Source organism: Bacillus rossius, assembly GCF_032445375.1.
Source record: "Bacillus rossius redtenbacheri isolate Brsri chromosome 4 unlocalized genomic scaffold, Brsri_v3 Brsri_v3_scf4_1, whole genome shotgun sequence".
Lineage (NCBI taxonomy): Eukaryota > Metazoa > Arthropoda > Insecta > Phasmatodea > Bacillidae > Bacillus > Bacillus rossius.
The window spans coordinates 8197832-8213537 of record NW_026962010.1 but is presented as its reverse complement, the minus strand read 5'-3'; the positions used below and the strand labels follow the sequence as shown (position 1 = coordinate 8213537).

At 36.4% G+C, this 15706-nt stretch overlaps 1 protein-coding gene across 7 annotated transcripts in view; it reads left to right on the top strand.

Annotated features, from left to right (window-relative positions):
- Window positions 1-15706, top strand: part of LOC134541693 (calcium uptake protein 3, mitochondrial) — a 173427-nt gene that overhangs the window by 64800 nt on the left and 92921 nt on the right. For all 7 annotated transcript variants that reach the window (XM_063385320.1, XM_063385317.1, XM_063385319.1 and 4 more), the window contains exons 4-5: window positions 1064-1111; window positions 14212-14294. In XM_063385320.1, the coding sequence (XP_063241390.1) occupies window positions 1064-1111; window positions 14212-14294 (131 nt within the window). The remainder of the gene's footprint in view (window positions 1-1063; window positions 1112-14211; window positions 14295-15706) is intronic.

The window sequence follows — 15706 nt, the reverse complement described above, 5'->3', positions numbered from 1 at the left end:
TCTGAGTTGTTTAAGGTTTTTTTCTTTATTAACTGTTTTTATTGCTAGTGTCTCCTCGTTGTTAGCCCACTGTGTTGGCCAGTTCCTTCCACGGAGTTTTCTGGGCTGCCCATGTTTATAATATTTTTAATTGATATTTGCATTTTTCTGTGTGTTTGAATATTACTCTTTTTTTGTAATTTTTAATGTTTTTGTGACAAATTGTAACCAGCAATGGCGTATGTAAAAAAAATCTTAAAGGAAAACAGGATATTCATATTGACGTGATATTTTGCTTTTGCTTTGCACCGTATTCTCTGCCTAGAGTCGGCGCGCTGTTGCGATTCCAGAATTAGTCTGGTTAGTGTTACATAAGATAGTAAAGTCCTGCTGTGTGAATAAGGTATCGTACTGAGTGCACCTAGATTTCTTGATGTAGGTGCCTTTTTATCAATTAAATTATATAATTTAAACATTTGTGCAATTAATTTATATTAGTTTTATAATTTATTTTTAGAAAAATTAGATTATGAGCACAAAGTTGGAGTGTACAAGTAATAAAGTAATTAAGGTTAGCAACAAAATTAATAAATGTTTAAGATATTTTTATAATGTTTACGTAAAAACATAATTGGGTTGTCGATTTTTGTTTGAAGAGTAAAATTTCTTTTGAGGTTATGTACCATTTTGAGTTATGAATTAAAATTTCAGATCAAACATCGAGGTCAAATGCAAAGAAAACTAAGTTTCCGAGCTAGGTCAAGGATTTACTCCTCTTTTTGGAGCATAAAGCCTGAGCCATAATCAGAGAAACTTTTGTACCGTTGGTTACGTCATTAGGTATATTAAAGTTTAAAATATATATCCTTAGTTAATTTTGAATATTATTTTTTGTGGTCCCCTTCTTTATATGATATTAAGCATAAGATCATAGAGTATTCAAATGTTTTGAAGGCTTAAATAATTATTCAAAAAATAAATTAAAGTAATTGGTCTAAACTCCTAACTATTCGTACTACTTGTAATTTTAACATATTTATAATTTTTATTAGTGCTATTTAATTTTTACATTTATTTGTCGCAGGTATCATCTCATACACAGAGTATTTGTTCCTGTTGTCCATTCTAACAAGTAAGTATATAAACTTAATAAGCATGCATTTCGTTAGTAAAATAAGGTTTAATATTATATCTTAAAGCACATCTTACTTACCACACACTTTTTATCACTTGGAACAACACTCTCAGAATGCAAACATTTTCATTTTAAAATGAACTCACTTTCATTTAAAATGAAACTAACCATCATGGTTTCATTTTATGTTTGGAAATAGTTAAATATCACCAAAGACTTATTGATCCAGTCTTTTTTGTCCTTAAAAATTAATATCAATAATTTCCAGTGAAGTGTGACTGCAATGGTATTAAGTAATCACGATGCAATACTGAGTCAACATGCACCTCTGTGTCTGACATCATCAGCGCACCGCCATCTTTAAGGTTGGCCAATATAACCAACAAAATGTAGCAGTGTAGTGAGATCCTTATGAGGGGGAGGGGTGTAATATTGTATGTGTCTCTCACGGCAGACTTAGCAGGCCGTGTTTGCCCCATGAGGAGTGGCTGTAGCATTGCCCCAATATAATGTATATAGCTCTCAAACTAAGCTTGCGCTCTGCCACAGCGTAGCAGGAACAAGGATTGCTTAGCGAAGGGTGGCTGCAGTATTGCCCCATAATATTGTATGATCCCCTCAAAAAGACTGAGGATGTGCTCTACCTGAGAGTAGCAGTGACAGTGTTTGCATCGTGAGGGAAGCTGTAACATTGCATCATCATTTTGAATGTTTCTCTCAAACAGGCTTAGCATGAACTCTGCCAGGGAGCAGCAGTACTAGTGTTTATCTCATGATGGCTGGCTGTAATATTGACCCAACATACTGTATGTTATAAAAACAGACTCAGCATGCAACAGTTTCAGTCTTTGTCTCATGAGGGTTGTTTGAAATATTTTCTTACCATATTATATATTCCTCTCAAACATACTTAGCATGCACTCTACTACAGAATAGTAGTGGCAGTGTTAGCCTCACGAATAGTGGCTCTAATATTGCTTCATCAAAATATGTGTTTCATTGAAACAGATTTAGAATGTGCTCTACCAGAGAGTAACAGCGGGTGGCTTAAATAGTGTCCCATCATTATTGTATGTTTTTAAAGCATGTGCTTTACCAGAGATTAGAAGCGATGGTGTATGACTCATGACGGGTCGCTGTAATATTGCCTTATCATATACTGCTTCATCATAATGTATGTTTATCTCTAAAGACTTAGGTTGTGTTCTACCACAGAGCAGAGGCAGGGTTTGCCTCATGAAGGATGGTTAAAATGTTGCATGATCATATTGTACGTTGCTATTAAACAGATTTAGCATGTGATCTACCACAGAGTAGTAGTGGCTGTGTTTGTCTCATGATTGTTGGCTTTAATATTGCATCGTCATATCGTATGTTTCACCTAAACAAACTTAGTCTGCGCTCTACCGTAGAGTAGCAGTGGTAGTGTTAGCCTCATAAGGAGTGGTTGTAATATTACCTCATATTGTATTTGGCTCTCAAATGGACATAGCATGCATAATATTAGAGAGTAGCACTTTGGTGTATGCCCCATGAGGGTAGTTGTAATATTGCCTCAATATATTTGCTAGTCGGGAGGAGGGGGTGTTATGTCTATTGGGTTAGTTTTCAAATAACTTAAATAACTTTAATAGTGCTTGGAAGTACCAATACAATCTTGGTTCAAAATCCTATACAGGGAATGTAGAAGAAATACTGAAAAAAATATCTCTGTATGAAAACATTTAGTTTTTATTGAACATTTAAGAGAAAAAAATTAATCTTTAACCACTAACAAGACTTCATCTCAGTCACATACACATACATTCCACGGCCTTACGAAAAATACTGTCACAGATTAATAACATCCTTTTAATTTAAAATACATAAATTACAGAAAATAATAATAATAATGTCCCTTTGGTGATAACAATAGTAAACATTTAGATGAAGAATTCTCTTATATTTACTAAAATTGGATTTTCAAGAAGATTTTGAAATAAGGTGTATACTTTCACTTCATTTATTTCAAAATTAGATTGCACAGGACAACCAGCCTACCCATATTTTGTTTGATAAAACTTAACACCGCAAGGGCGAATTTAGCAAGACTTTACAGTGTAAGGAACCTTAACATATCCAGCAAACTCAACATTTTGGACTGCATTAACTTAAGATATTTACAGTACCATTTTTCATTCTTCCCAAAATATTGTTTTCGGTCTTTTCCAAAATAACGAAAAATTAGTATTCTTCTTACTTTTCCACCGCAATCATCATTTACAAATTTTATTAGCAATTTAAATTATACATAGGCTGAAAGAAATAAACATGTCTACTGTATACCAATTGTTTAATCAGCCATGCCTTTTCGTTGACGGTGCTTCCAAATGTGCTGCCTTTTTTGTTGGATTATTGGTCCTCTTATAAGTGTAATTAGTATTTTTAACTTCCTGCTTCTTCCCTTAGCCCAAGGACTTTAAACTTACTTGAGATTGTAAACTTTTATCTTTTCAACATACAATCGATAACACGTGCCTTTATGATTATTTAAGTTTTTATTTTAAAAACACAAGATCGTATCGCCGTCTTATTACTCACCGACCACTGAATTGTCGGACAGCATGACGTTCTCCCAGATGGGCAGACGCCCCGATGCCTTCTACCGACCGCTTTTAAATCACCCTCTCGTCCGCAAACAAACACGAAAAAATGTTATGATGGGTAAATTTATGACAGTTTTGCCAAACAGCGAGTTCACAAAACAAACAACTGCCATATCGGTGTTAGAGCTGTCACTACCGTAGCGCTTACATAGTTCAACAACGGCATGCTAGGTCGCTACACTTATCCTTGAAGCGAGTCTCCTGCGATACAGGTGTGCAGAAACACTCCTCTAGCTGCTCAAGAAGAAGAAACAGCGCTTACTCTAGATTACCCAAACCCGTGACCTAACATGTGGTCACGCCATGCACCAAGGCAACATAGCACAACACCACATTGTTCCCAGCACAGAAGAAGCAGAGACCTACATTCCAGCACTACAGTGATCCAACCGGCACCCGACAGAAACCAATAACCACAACGAGAAAGGAAAGACAAAGTTAGTTTTAACATGGAAAAAAAATTACCTCCAACAATATTAAATGTTCCTCTAAATAGTCTTACCATGCTCTCCACAGAATACCATTTGCAGTGATTGCCTTGTGAGTGTTGGCTGTAATATTGCCTCATAATTTTAAATGTTCCTCTCAAATATACTTTAATGAGCTCTGCTATAGAGTAGCAATGGTACTGTTTGCCTCATGAAGGGTTGTCTTAATATTGCTGTATCATATTGTATGTCTCTCTCAAACAGACTAAGCATACCTTCCACCAGTAGAGGCCGGTGATGTTAAATTATGAGGCAGGCATGCAGACAGCGCGTTTCGTGCACAGATCCATTGTGAACACTACAGCGTTGCCGTATCGCCGCAATCGAAAAAATAAAAACAGTCGTCCGTGACAGATGCAAACAAAGCGACGAGTGTAACTCTGTTAGCTGCCACTTGTAAAAGTAGATAAAAAGGAATTTTTAACTCAAAAAATAAATAATTGTTCTGTAGAAAACTGGGTGTGCACGTGCACCTGTGCTCTTTAATACCGGCCGCTACTGCCTTCCACCATGGCACATTTTGTAATGTGAGGCGTGTCTCAAACGTTAGCTTATCTTCATATATGTTCTCTCCAACACTCATTACGCTTACCACCACAGATTTACGTAGCATGCTCTGGTCACTAGTTTAATTAAAATTTTGTGATCTTCCACTCTGCTTGTTCTTTGCTTCACTTGTTATTGTTTTGCGGACATGCGCAACTCAGTTCTTGCTAGTAAAATAGCATGGATAATGATAATAGTGTTAGTGGTTTGTAAATGTGGTTTTCTAGCGTGCTATATATATATATATATATATATATATATATATATATATAATAAATTTTAGTAACATTGCTTTGTTTTTCCGACAATAGGCTGTTGTTGCATGGATTCGGAGCCTTGTACAGAGTGTTTTATTTTCAAACTAGCTGCAATACCCGGCGTTGCCCGGGATGAACACAGGGTGTAGTTAGTAATTGTCTTCTTAATTTGAATGTCAAATGTGAAAATTAATTTATATCACTTTCAGATCCCGACATACGTTGTTTTGCCAGTTTATAGTTATTTACCTGGTCTGTATGTAATTTAGACTTTATAAAGCAATACAGAAAAAAGCTGAAAAATAAGAGATTACTAATATTGAAAAAATTCCATTATCTAGCTAGTGCTCGGCCTGCATTGAAATGCCTCATTCAGTTTTGTTTTGTAATATGTTTGAAGTAGTTCCACATATACAAATCATCTATCCATCTCTCTATATATATTTATCTCTATCTACATCTATATACATCTATGTATATCTCTATCTCTATTTGCTTTTTATATCTACATATATACTCCCCACTATCTCTATATCTTCTATATATAAGTCTCTATATAGCTCTATACATCTATAGGTATAACTCTTTATCTAACCCATTTGATTCTCTATACCTCACTCTATCTTAACTTATCTATCCGTCTCTATCTCACTCTATATATATATATATATCACTCTATCTCTGTCTCTCTTTTATATTTAAATAAATTGTGTCATGCGTGCGCACTTATACAACAAAAACAGACGAAGTGCCGCTATATAAAATGAAAAAAAAAAAAACACATTTTTTGACACGATTCGTGCTCCAACTATTGAAAAATAGTTATACCGTCTCAGTAACCTTCATGGGCATGCGCATAAAAAATCACCAAAATTCATCGCATACGGCACAAACAAACGAAAATTAAAGACATGACAAATGCAACAAACGATGGTGCGTTTAAAATTCAAGGCAACTCTATCTATTGACGAAGTTAAGAACAAAACTGTTATTAGCTCCTTTATTTTGCTAGCCGCTGCGAGCTCCACTAAGCGGACTGGTCTCACCAAGGAGAAAAATATTAATTTGCCAGACCTTACTATGTGTATGATCGTGTGTCAGACATAGATAAATGACACTCACTCACTATTTGTATGTCTATGACCCATGATTTTTTTCTGTTATAAAATGAAATTATTACTTTTTCACTCCCTTAGGGATGGAATTTCATATTAATATGGGGTCTATGTGTTAATCCAGGTTATAAGCTAGTTGTAGGCAAAATTTCATTCAAATCCATTCAGTAGTTTTTACGTGAAAGAGTAACAAACATCCATCCATCCATACTTACAAACTTACGCGTTTATAATATTAGTAGGATGTGAATATGCTCATTGAATGGGATATGAAAGAATTTATTTTAAAATTTAAAGCCTTTATTTTTTTCCAATGATCAGAGATCAAACCAAGAACTATTATTGACAAATCAACATAATATATCAAAAGGTAATTTTTAATTAATTTTTAATTCTTCTTATATTAATGATTTTAATTTGGCGGACAATATGATGGACAAAACGGTGGATACTATAATGCCTGACTGTCTGGTGCTAGACACAAGCTAGCTCTAGAGAATAAGTGAGAAGCAGCATGGTGATTGCCACACGTACAATCAAAGAGACAAAAAGTGAATCCAATATTGTCAATATGAGAAGTTTTCAACGTCAAGGTCATTCGGCTTCGGCTCCATGCACTGGTACACAGCATAACCCTACTTATTATATATTTATTTTATATACAGACTGGTACAGAAATAGCAATATTGTTTTTAACCTCATCATTACGTAAATTAAAAAACCAAAAACAAATCTTCCACCATGCATTTTTATCATGAAATTGCAAACGTGCACAAATTCTCAGACTTACGGAGAGTAACTCGCTGAACAGGAGATGTTCGTGTTTGCAGGAGAGTAACTGGAACCGCTCTAACAGGCTGGGTCGATGTTTTTTTTAATCATGGTAGCGTCTTAACATGGTGGCGTTGGGCATATACACTTAAAATAATATGAAAAAAAAGCGAAAACTCCTTAACAAGTATACTATATTTTACTTGATCACGCCATAACAACAAATCACTCCGTAACAACATTTAAAACAATACAAGAGCTAGGACTTCAGTAGTGTAGGATAGCCGGTACTGGCACTGGGTTATGGGTGTGGATTGTGGATGGGGTGAATGACCGATTTCTCTGACGTCACGATAGCCATTTTGGATGACCTTGACTTTCAAAAATGACTCAAAATGACTCAAAAACCTAAAAAAATTCCCAATTTCACGGGAAAAATTCCCGTTTTGAGAGAAAATTTACCGTTTTTGTCCTGACAAATTCAAAAAATCGGAATTCGAATTACCTCAAAATATTTTGCCCTAAAAAGAACCAAAATTACCCGAGATGGCTCAAATTCCCCATGGCCAAGCCGCCCCTAAGCCGCTGGTGGAGAGTATTAACCTTGACATCGACCATCAAATTAAATTATTTAATTTTTGACCAAAAAATTCCCAAAAAATTAAAAAAAAAATATTTAAAAAAAATTACTTTCATCAAATGTTTAGTTATTTAACCGATTTCGGCCCTCGGTTTGATTTCCTGCGAGAGTAAACCAGTAATTTATTATTATATATTTAAAAAAATATAAAAAAGTAAGACAAATTTCTTATGCCACACTCGCCATTTTGAATTATGATGCCACCTTTGCAATTTTCGTTATGTCCGCCATCTTAGATTCTAGAAACACTGCTAGATTCGTTACGCCCGCCATTTCGGATGACTATAATGTTATCGTTACACTTAAAATTATGTCCGCACTTTTCGTTACGGCCGCCATCTTGAAATTCCGTAATTTTTTTGCTAGAAATTTAGAAAAAAATAGATCCTTTCTCCACAGAAGCTGCCGCCAGACTGACCTTCCACAACTAATGCCAAGGTATATATATCGCATACTAGTATGACCTCATGTTTGCCATCTTGTTTTCGTCTGTAAAGGTCACCATCTTGTTTTCGTTTGCTAGAATGCGCTGACACCATGTTAGTTTAATTTTTACCTGCTAGAGTGCAGTAATCATTTATTACTGCGGCACCCGCCATCTGGAAATTCGGACGTCATCTTGGAATCATGTAATTATTTAGCTAGAAATTCGGGAAAAATTCCAAAATTCATTAAATAAATTCACAATTCATTTACTGATTGAATCTATCGTTTCCTGTCATCAGTTCGATTCCTGGTCGATGCAAAAAATAAATTTAGTTAAAAATTCCACGAAAGTGACAGGTTCGAGAAATAAAACACCGGAAGTTCTTTAACAAAATAAATTGTATTATATAATTTATATTCTACTACAGGAACACTTGCGAAAGTTATCAATCCTATAAACATTGTCCTGCATCGGCTTGAAATGACTAATTCTTAGCTTCAATCGGTGTATACTAGACAGAGACCAGCCTTTACTGACATAGTCTTCCTCTTCTTGACAGAGTTTCTAGACACCGTGTTTAAAAGCTTGCTTCACCTCGTCAGAACTGTAAATTACAGCAGGCGATGTCTTGAAAGCGCACTTCTTCACTTTGTCATCGAACGGCTATGGTTTGCCGTATACACGGTCCAGCCACAAGTTATATTTTAAAGGACTGTATGCTGCCTTCGCTTTTTAAATAAAATAAAAATACATTTGTAGCCAACAACAAATTTTTCCTTATAAAATAACTGAACAGATATGAAAACCAATCAGTCATTTCGATAACACTTACGTTAATAGGTCATGCATCAGAGCTGCGGGCAGTCCATTTCACGTGTATCGGACTCTTACATTTTCAAACCCATAATGCAATAACTTTACTGCAAAGATGGCCGGTTGGGCTCTCGAGGATGAATATATGCTTCCTGTTAATGCCGAAGGAAAGTTCGAAGTTTGTGTTGCTCTGTCCATGCTTCTTGAATCCTCTGAAGACTATAAGAATATATTCATTAATTCGAAACTAGAGCTGATACTGCTTTATTTAGCCAACTCGTCCAATTAATGCAACAAACACTGCTGCAGAAATTCCAAAGGATGTCTCGCTAACCTACAGTTTATCGAATTGATACCTACTGCCTCACGTCCAAGTGAGCACGATAAAACTAAAAAAAATGCTGAAGTATGTAGAAAAAATTGATGTCCCATTCCGATTCTGGAGCCTGGAAAGTTATCCTGGCTTGTCTCTAAGTCAGTGTATCAATTGGATATTAAAGTTCAGCTTCGCTGTGGAAAACCCAAGATACATTATCGTCAGGCTTCAGACTTGAAGACAGCTCAATGTAGTAGTTAACCTCTCCGTGTTCGATAACTGTCAAATATGTAATGTAATTTTTTTTTTGTAAACAGCGATAACTACCCGTATGTTGATATGAACATGGAATTTGAAAACAGAATATTTCTTCTCGCATATCAAATGTATGCCAAGTTTCAGCTGTCAGACAGTCACAAATAATGAGACACTGACAGTTTCAAAAACAAGGCTCCGTTAATGGTGTTGGACGTTTCTTAACAGGATGATCGAATACGTAAACTAAAATATAATCGACTGTAGGATCGATATATCGACGAGTAGAGATATTCCACCAAACACATATGGTTTTTGTCTGTTACTTCACGATAGGCTTGCATCGTACAATTGTCTAGACAAGTTTGTGAAAATTCTGTCGTAAATATTGTTTTGTTTACGATATTAATTTAATTACGGCCGAGCATTACCAGCCATAACATTTACTGCAAACTGCAAGTTTTCCAGAGCCAAAATGGATTTGTGCTTAAAGAGATTGGTGTTACCTACGAGGACGACGGAAGGATTTGAACCTGCACCTTCCGACCTCCGTAACCCCTGAAAATTATTGAACGAAAAATTTAAACGTTCAGACGAATGGCTATGCAAATACTACCACGCTCTGGAGTGGAACGAAGGATAAATTCCATACCACCAAGTCAAAAACTCTTTAAACGATTTGTTAAGGCATAATTCGCGTAGCATTTTTTATGTTGCCGGACCTGAGCAGAAGAAATATCTGTGCGTGTTATGTGAAGCACCAGTTGAAATTGTAGACCTGCAGACCGACTACGGCTGTCCTTCCCTTCGCAAGCTCAGTGCAATATATGACGTGCAGCTACACGACAAGTTTGAACGAGTATGTGCCGGTACAAACTCGCAGCTAATGCAAAAATGGCACCCACAGTGTGAGTAGGAGCCTGCATATATAAAAGGCATGCAACCATTCGTGCCTCCAGTTGTCGTTCGACCTGCAAGAATATGTTTTTATTTCGTCCTGCCAACATGTACGTGAGCGTAAGACCTAGCTTCAGCAGTGTCGAGTACAGCTACTGGGATGCCGGGTATCTACATACATATACGGAAACCTGTGATGGAGGCGCTCAGCACTGGTGGTTTTCACACTTTCCTGTAACCTACGAACCGATTTAGCAGCTACTAGATGGCTGCAAACATGGAAACTATTCCCTCTATCACATGAGTCCACACACATTCCTTCCAATTAGCATCGATGAGGTAGCAGCCAGGTTGCGACCTGCGATGCATCTACGCAGACGCCAAAACGAAGTGTGTCTCGTCGTACTTCAGTCAGTTAACCTGTTTCATCTAGCATCGAGGCAAAGCCAATTCGCAGCTGTGGTCACAGAAGTCGTCATCCATGTCTCACCGAAGAAGTCGTTGCTAAAGAAGATGTCCAGTCGGAAACCTGTGTTCCTGAACCCGTGACCTTCTAAACAGTTTGAACCGGAATTGACTAACCAGTTGGAACTCGAGTAGATGAAATAGTACTCGGAGTCTATGAGACATTTGGTGAAGCGTTAAAGACTTTGCTTACGAAAATACTTAATGCCTTAATCTAATATGCATTTGTGAACTTTTTTCTAAATAAATATGTGAAACGTGAACTTGTGTTTTTTTTTATTTCTGGAATTTTATGGTACCTAAATAAGCTAATCAAATTTAATTTTTTAATAAAGTCAATAATTTGACTCATGTAGTAGATATACCAGTAGGCCGCGGGTATATACGTGAGATCCAGACGACAGGACCCTCAGTCCACCTTTGGCCGTGGTGCAGTATTGATCGGCTCTCTTCAGTAAGTTTCGTGAGATTTAGTTGCTGTTACAATTTCGACCTTGATGGACGATCTGCCATCGACATCGGGGACCCAGATGGCACCGGCGATTACTACAGCGACGCCGACGGCAGCTGAGAGCTCAATGGTAGCGGTGCCGGCAGCCGCGGAGTTACTAACGTCATCGGCACCATCAGCTGCAGACATTTAGATGCAATCTATGATACCAGCATCGACTTGTGCTGTTCTATCGGTTGAAGTTTCGCCAGCATCATTGCAGACTTCAACTAACGTCGAAAATTCATCGCACCAATGCAAATACTGTGGTACGTCATTCACTGCCACTTCATTTGCGCGCAGACATGAAAGGAGCAGATGTCCAAATAAGGAACTAAGAACACTGTTTCAGTGCAACAAGTTTAATAAACAATTTGGGCGACATGATAACTTGAAAAGTCATTTTATAACCTGCAGTAGGTCTCAGACATTCTCTCGGAAGACTTATAAGGGCGACAAATGCGATATTTTTTTTTCACTTTGTAACAGTCTGGGTAGTCACCAGAAGATGTGCACAGGATTACAAACACGTGCTAGTATGCTTCAATACCATCAGGCATCATCATTTATTGCTTTGTCTGAGTCGATAGTCAACAAAAAAGCAGTAGTGAATTGTCTAAACTTTAACGATCAGTTTTCTTTTAAATTGAGTATTTTAGAAAGATTTGTCGAAGGATGCTAACAAAATCGAATTGATAAGAAATATTATGCTTTGGAGAATAAGTACGACTTCGATGGTCTGTACTATCCACTACCATTAAATCATATAAATCTTTTTGAGAAAAATAACCCTGAAGATTCAGTTAGTCTGTGTGTGCTAAATGAGGACAATAATGTTTGTCCGATTCAGGTAACTGAACAAGAAAGATAAGATCATTTCGATTTGCTGCTTGTGACAAATGAAAGCAAAGCTGCACACTACTGTTACATCAAAAATTTTCGAGACATGTGAGACCTCAGGTTACAAAATATCAGTGCAAGATTTATGTGTGTAAGGGGTGCTTTAAATATTTCGCTAATCATCCTCGAAAATCGGGGCTTAAACAGCACAACATTAAATACCTTTGGAAATAAATCTCGAACAGAATATTTTTAGGTAATCTACTTTTTATATAAACTGTTTGTGCCTTTTTGTAATAGTGTAGAATTTATGTAATAAAATTTATGTTTGTAAAAGAATTTGCTGTGTTTTATTTATCGAACCTGTAATGTTTTTGGTATTTTTAATTAAATTGCCTTTTTTTTTTTGCATTGACGAAGGATCCAAGCAAGGACCGGAATCTATCGTTTCAATTAGTAAATTAATAAGTGATTTTTTATGAATTTGGGAATTTTTACCACATTCATAACTAAATAATTACAAATTTCCAAAATGTCGGTCAATATGTCATCATCGGCTTACTAGAGGTTGGTAGTAGATGAATTAAAGCTTATTTTAGGCCATTCAACCATATTTATAAATATTATTATTTTTAACATGAAATAAAAATATATTGCATCGATCAAGTATCGAACAAAGGGCAGGAATCGTTCTAATCAATTAGTAAATTATTGAGTGATTTGTTTGATGAATTTTGGAATTTTTTCCGAATGTATAGCTAAATAATTACGCATTTCCAAGATGGAATCCAAATTTCAAGATGGCGGGCGCTACAATAGTAATAAATAATTACTGCAATCTAGTGGGTAAAAATTAAACTAACATGGCAGTAGCACACTCTAGCAGACGAAAACAAGATGGCGGCCTCCAACAGACCAAAAAAAAGATGGTGGACATGAATCATACTAGCTGGTGATATATACATTTTAATTAGTGGTGGGAGATCAGTCTGCCGGTGGCTTCCATGGAGGAATGATTGGTCGCCATTTTTTTGCCTTCACCGGGTCCGATCCAAGGACTCCGAGCTGCATGATGTAAGTTTTTATAATAATTTGTTACAAAATTGACTAATTCATTTTTTTATGAATTTTAATTTTTTCCCTATTAAAATCTCATTAAAATTATGGATTTTTAACATGGTGGCCATTACAAAAATTGCAACAGTGATGCCATAATTAAAAATGGTGTAGAGTTCTAGAAACCAAAATGGCAGAATTAAAACTGTCGGAAAGTTCTAGAAAGAAAAATGGTGGATCCAAAATGGCCACTGTGGTCAAGTTCAAAGGTCAAGGTCATTCAATATGTCCTCCATGACATCAGAGAAGTTGGTAACTGACCGGCTCTCAGCTCTACAGACATAATCCAGTGCCAGTATAACCTTTTGTATACTAGTGACCAAGTTTGATAACTCGCAAAATCTATCACTGGTAGACATATCAAAGTAACTCCCAGTAAAATTGCAATATATATTTAATTTTAGTCTCACATGCTACCAGTCTCAACTGTGTCAAAAATTCAACAGACCCTCTCCACCATCAGCAAGAACTGACACACTACAATTGCGCCAGAAAGTGCAAGAAAACAAAGTATCCCCAGGTGTCAACCGTATAAAAACCAAAAGTATCTACTCTGACTTGTATCACTCCATGCGACCTGCGCCGTACCTTGGTGTCTGTAAGCCAGCGATCAGCCGCTCCTAGCCTAGCCCCGTCCTGCGGCTAGCCCAGCGCACTGGAGCTGGTTCTTGCCTCGAACAAAACCTGCGAAATGTATTTAGCTAATAACTATTTAAATTTCTTCCAGTATTATCATAGCTCTGATAGTTTGTCTTTGTACTTAGCAGTTATAGGCATGGTGTCCCGTTCGAGTCAGATTGCCGTTCATAAAGAGTGTTCTGTCGAAGCTCCTGTACTGGGTTTCATACCGCCACGAACAGTAACAGAGACTTTGATACAATTATAATGATTTTTTTTACATTCCTATCTATAATATTTTAATTGTTTAGCAAGTAGTCAGAGCTGACATTTAAGGAAAATAAATTGCGAAGCACACAAGTATATGTTACTTTTATCTTTTATTTATTACATTTCAGAGCCAAGAAATGGGTTCGAAATAGCATTCAACATGTTTGACACAGATGGGAATAAAAGAGTTGATAAAAATGAGTTCCTTGTGGTAAGTATTATGATAATGTAATGTTTAATTTAGTGTTTATAACAGTTACTCTTAAAATTTATAATTATATTATTCTTTAGAACTTTCCTTGAAATTATGAGATGTTGCTCAAATTTTTCAGGTAAACTTTCTATATACAAAATGTAATTTAATGTGAACTCTCTGTCAATATCAGATGTTATATTATAAAATAAGAGTATTCTTGATTTATGTTTAAATGAAAAATAAAGCTCCTAAATTTTGCGATATCCATAATATTAGGTACCAATAAACATTCAGTCAGTAGGTTAGTAGGAATTATTGGCCAGTTTTATTCCAACCAGAATTTGATGGCTATCTGAAATATTTAAACAATGTTTAATATTTCTCACTGCGCAAGAACTTCAATGGTAAATGCGTATAAAATACAATATTTACAAAATTTAGTCATTTAGATGAGATATTCATGTCTTAGTTCGTATCAATGATACAGTCCTATATGGTGAAAACAATATGCTATCTCTGAAGTCGGTTCCAACACTTACCAACTCCACTGCGAGGAGTCCAGCTGAGTAGTATAATTTGGTATTTGCGAGGCCAGGGTTCAGGGTGTGAAGCCAGGAACCAATGCCATTTTATATTGTGACATAACATCTTGAATGACCTTGAGCTCGGCTACCATCTTGTATTCCAACATCTTATATTCCGCCATCTTGTAATCGAGTGCCCCACACCCAAGTGTTGCACTTGTCATTACGGCCTTCCACCATTTTGAATAATAATGACATCACGTGTGCAATCTAGGATTATGAAATCCGCCATTTTGTTTTCGTTGCTGCAGATCGCCATGCTGGATTATGTATGTAACGTACACTAACTTTATTTCTGATGTTTGTTGCTAGAGGGCACCAGCATAAGGTTTCTACCACATACGATCGCTGTTCCAGTGTTGTAGTGATCCTTATAGAAATATTTAATCTATTTTTTTATTCAAAATACATCGGAAGCGAGGATATTCGAACCATGACAGCTTGGACCTCTGGATTAGAAAATATATGCCTTTGACCATCGAGACATTGTACTGGTGAAATTGTATAAAAGGAAACACATTTATACTTTCTGCTCATATGTACGTAATGACTCGAAGAGGTAAGAACAAAAAACACATCGGTGCAGGACTCGTTAACTCACTGATAAAAAATCTGCCTTTCGAGCTACACATTCCCAGCTACATGTTCTGTGGTCCAGGAACGAAACTAGCCAAACTACTAGATTGCGATACGTAACGATAAGTGGAAACAGCACGATATTGCCTATTCCCTCAGCAAGGATCTGGATACAAGGCACCGAGCTGACGAGATATTGGCACAGGAAGCAGAAGATATAAGTTAATTGCCAAACGCGGGACTAGCATATCCAAAATTATGAATGTG